Source organism: Hipposideros armiger, unplaced genomic scaffold (genome assembly GCF_001890085.2).
Source record: "Hipposideros armiger isolate ML-2016 unplaced genomic scaffold, ASM189008v1 scaffold_170, whole genome shotgun sequence".
NCBI lineage: Eukaryota > Metazoa > Chordata > Mammalia > Chiroptera > Hipposideridae > Hipposideros > Hipposideros armiger.
The window spans coordinates 2,830,338-2,833,676 of NW_017731520.1; the positions used below are offsets into that span (position 1 = coordinate 2,830,338).

At 37.8% G+C, this 3,339-nt stretch overlaps 1 protein-coding gene across 1 annotated transcript in view; it reads right to left on the minus strand.

The window, feature by feature from the left end:
- The window catches only part of ZFAND1 (zinc finger AN1-type containing 1), a 13,336-nt gene that overhangs the window by 6,153 nt on the left and 3,844 nt on the right, over positions 1-3,339 (minus strand). The window contains exons 3-4 of the mRNA XM_019651941.1: positions 2,576-2,616; positions 1,061-1,166 (exon numbers count right to left, since the gene is read on the minus strand). Of these exons, the coding sequence (XP_019507486.1) occupies positions 1,061-1,166; positions 2,576-2,616 (147 nt within the window). The remainder of the gene's footprint in view (positions 1-1,060; positions 1,167-2,575; positions 2,617-3,339) is intronic.

The following is a 3,339-nucleotide window of genomic DNA, read 5'->3' on the forward strand; positions in this document are numbered from 1 at the left end:
TCCTGTGGTGACTAGGTGGAGATGTTTTCAAAGAAATTCCAGAAACTCAGTAGATAGATTCACTGATACTGCAAAATTGAATCCTGGACTGTGTTTTTTTTCCTTGCTGTTGAGGAACAACTAAATTAGGACTAAGTCACTAAGTAACAGCTAAGCTAGGAACTGAAGTTTTGGAAAGCACATGAATGTATCCATTCCCAGATGTGGCAACTGACTATTAGCCACTAGATACAGTCATTTTCTACACTGTTTTCAAGGTACCTCATATTACAATATACAGCCAAATAAGGCTGGATATACCCAATCACATCGATTTTGTAAAGTGAAAACAAAAGGCACTGCACTGCACTGTACAGAAAGCTACAATAGCCCCCAAAAGATCTCATCTTACAGGTTATCTTATCCTGAAACAGAAAGACGGGGTCCTATTATAATCAAAAGGGACCCCTGGGTAATTCTGCTTGTGGGACATAATACAGTTACTCCTTCATCTGAGAACTGGGCTTAAAGATTTGTCACTGTTATGAAAGCATCATACTGGAAGCATCTGTTTCACACCAAGAACGTGTATATACATTTATCAACAAGAGGAGGAAACTGAAGTATATAAAACTCTGCAAACCTTTTACGTCTCTTTCAAATTGGAAAAACTGTACAAGCTTGCGATTTTGAGACTTTTAGTGGCCATGTAAATATTAGCTACAAACCAGAGGACCCAGGGTAAGCGTTAAGATCACGATGATTTCCTGACACCTGACAAGACAGCATCCTTCTGGTCATCCAGAAGCTAAATGAAATCTGGGATCTTCACTTAACATACTTGAAATACTAACCCCTCTGCATTAGACCTAGGGTTAGATAATTTGGCCTCATCTCAGATAGTTACCCCTGAAGTTGGAAAGGAAGATGACTCTCTCACAAATGGCAGATGGGGGGGGGACTTCTTCGGGGTGTCAGGTATACCAGAAATACATAACTTAGTCAAAAGCAACTTGGCTAAGCTTCTGTATGAAAGATCTTCGAGGACGCAGCTGAATGGCCAGCGGGGAAAGATACANACAGTGAGGACACAGAACCGGTACAAGCTCTCTTTCAGCACAGCCCTTGAATGAGCATGGGTAAGATGAATGCGCATCTGGCTTCGGTTTCTCGTTGATTACAGTCACCTGGAAATGCCAAAAGGGGCAAGTGACATATCTCACATGTAAAGCAAATCAAATCTATTTTGGAAGGCAGCACTCACATTATTTTTGTTTAAACTTATAAGAGCAACTTACACACTCTCACAATCAATTATATTGGGTTGTCAGAAAAATCATGATGCATTTTTGCAACGAAAAACATAGAAAAATTCTGTCATGACTTTTCCGACAATCCAGTGATAAATATTTGTATGAGAAATGATTGCTGTGTTGACTATTCTATAGTTTCATAATATTCCTACTGTAGTGTATTTATCTTCTAAGTCAAGTTAAAATGACTATTCAGTTTCTTTATAATTTTAGTCTTCTACTTTGTAACAGCCCCAAAGATACCCCCATGATAATATGCTCAGGTAATCATCTCATCAACCCTCATATGGCAAATCATGCCCACTCTCTACAGCAATTTTAAGTGGTTAAATATATAACTGAATACTTAACAATTACATGTTTATCCATGATACAGAGGGTTAAAGACAGTTTTCATAATGATATGTTCTGACCAAAGCTCCTTTAACCTCAGTTTTCTATAACTGATATAAAAATCCTTGGTAAAATGCTCAGTAAATGGAGGGCAGGAACAAATACCCACTGAAAAGTGTGAGACAAATGCTTCTCCAAAGGAGTGAATTCAGTTTAACTTCCTGCCTCTCTCTGACTCAAGAGAGGTGGAGCAATTTATCTGTCAAATTTGAGAAAATTACTTAGACATGGTGGCCTTAGCTTTCTGTTGTTTCCTCTTGGAACTGAACTTGGGATTCAAGAGGAGGCCTAACCTGGCCTGGCACTCCTGTGACTGGTGGGCAAACCTGCCCAATTCCTGCCTTCCTTTGTGGACTCACCTGGCTCTACACTAAAAGCTTCATCACTCACTTTATCCTTTATCCCTAATAAAGATGATATTTTGGCTTCTGTCTGCCATCCCTTTTCTTAATCTATTTGGTCAGAATGAGAATGGGGGTTCTGTTGGTTTCTTCCTGGTGGTCTAACTGAGTAAGAACAATTTATTACCACAGAATCTAACACCAGGCCCCACTGGAAAGGAATACAAGAGTGCAGGGAATGACGGAAGCTATGAGAGGACGTTAACTTCATTGCAGATTTATAAATGTAAATCTGTAAGTGGGCCGCCTAAACAGAACTCAACTGTACAGAAAGGAGAATTGTAAGAATAAGAACGTATAAATACCAAGTAGACCAATTTTTCTTTAAAGAAGAGAAACATACCATAAATGAAGTAAGAGCCTCTGCATAATTAGTTTAGTAGGACAAATAATAATCTGCGGTACACTGTCTGGCTGGAAATATCTTCAAAATCTGAATAAAACTACATAGACCAAATGTGTTATTAGACAGGAAAACTAGTAACATACCTCAGGACAGCCATGTGACTCTCTGCTTCTGTGTTCAAGGCTTAAATAATTTAAAAAAAAAAGTGTTTATTTAAATGAAATCAAACAGTGTACTTAAAGATAACGGCAGTAATTTGAGATGTTTTCATGGTTAGTATCCTTAAGATTAATCACACTTACACTACATTAAAAACTCTCTATGTGAGAATAAACTGAAGTGCCTGATAAAGATAGAGTGGCTACAGTCTCCAAAGTTTGAAAACCGCAACTGTTTAACTTCAATATGAGGAAAACTAATTCACCACTCTAAATTGCCTTCACTTTGAGTGCTTTGAGGTGTACAAAAAGACATACAAAAGAACCTTTTTATTCCTTTTATTTCTCAAAGACCATCAATAATAAAATGTCAAAGGAGCGTTCTAGCTCTGAATGATTTAACACATGCATTACTTCTCTTTACTTCTAATAAATCTTTCTCAATTATCTTCTGAAAAGAATTTGTTCTTTCAGTGCTGTATTTAATAAATTAAATGCCTGATACATGAGTTTAATCACAAAGAAAATACATTTCTCAAAATCCTCGGTTAGTTCCCAGGGTTTTACTTTGAATGTTATGTGTGTACAAAGGACATGTGATAGCTAATTTAAGAAATGTATAGATTGGGCTCTTCTCATTTTATTAATTAAAAAAAAAGCAACAAGGGGACGGCCGAGTGGCGCGTTGGTTAAGAGCTGGCTTGGGACGCCAGTGGGTTCGGATCCCACATATGAGGGCCAGTGACACT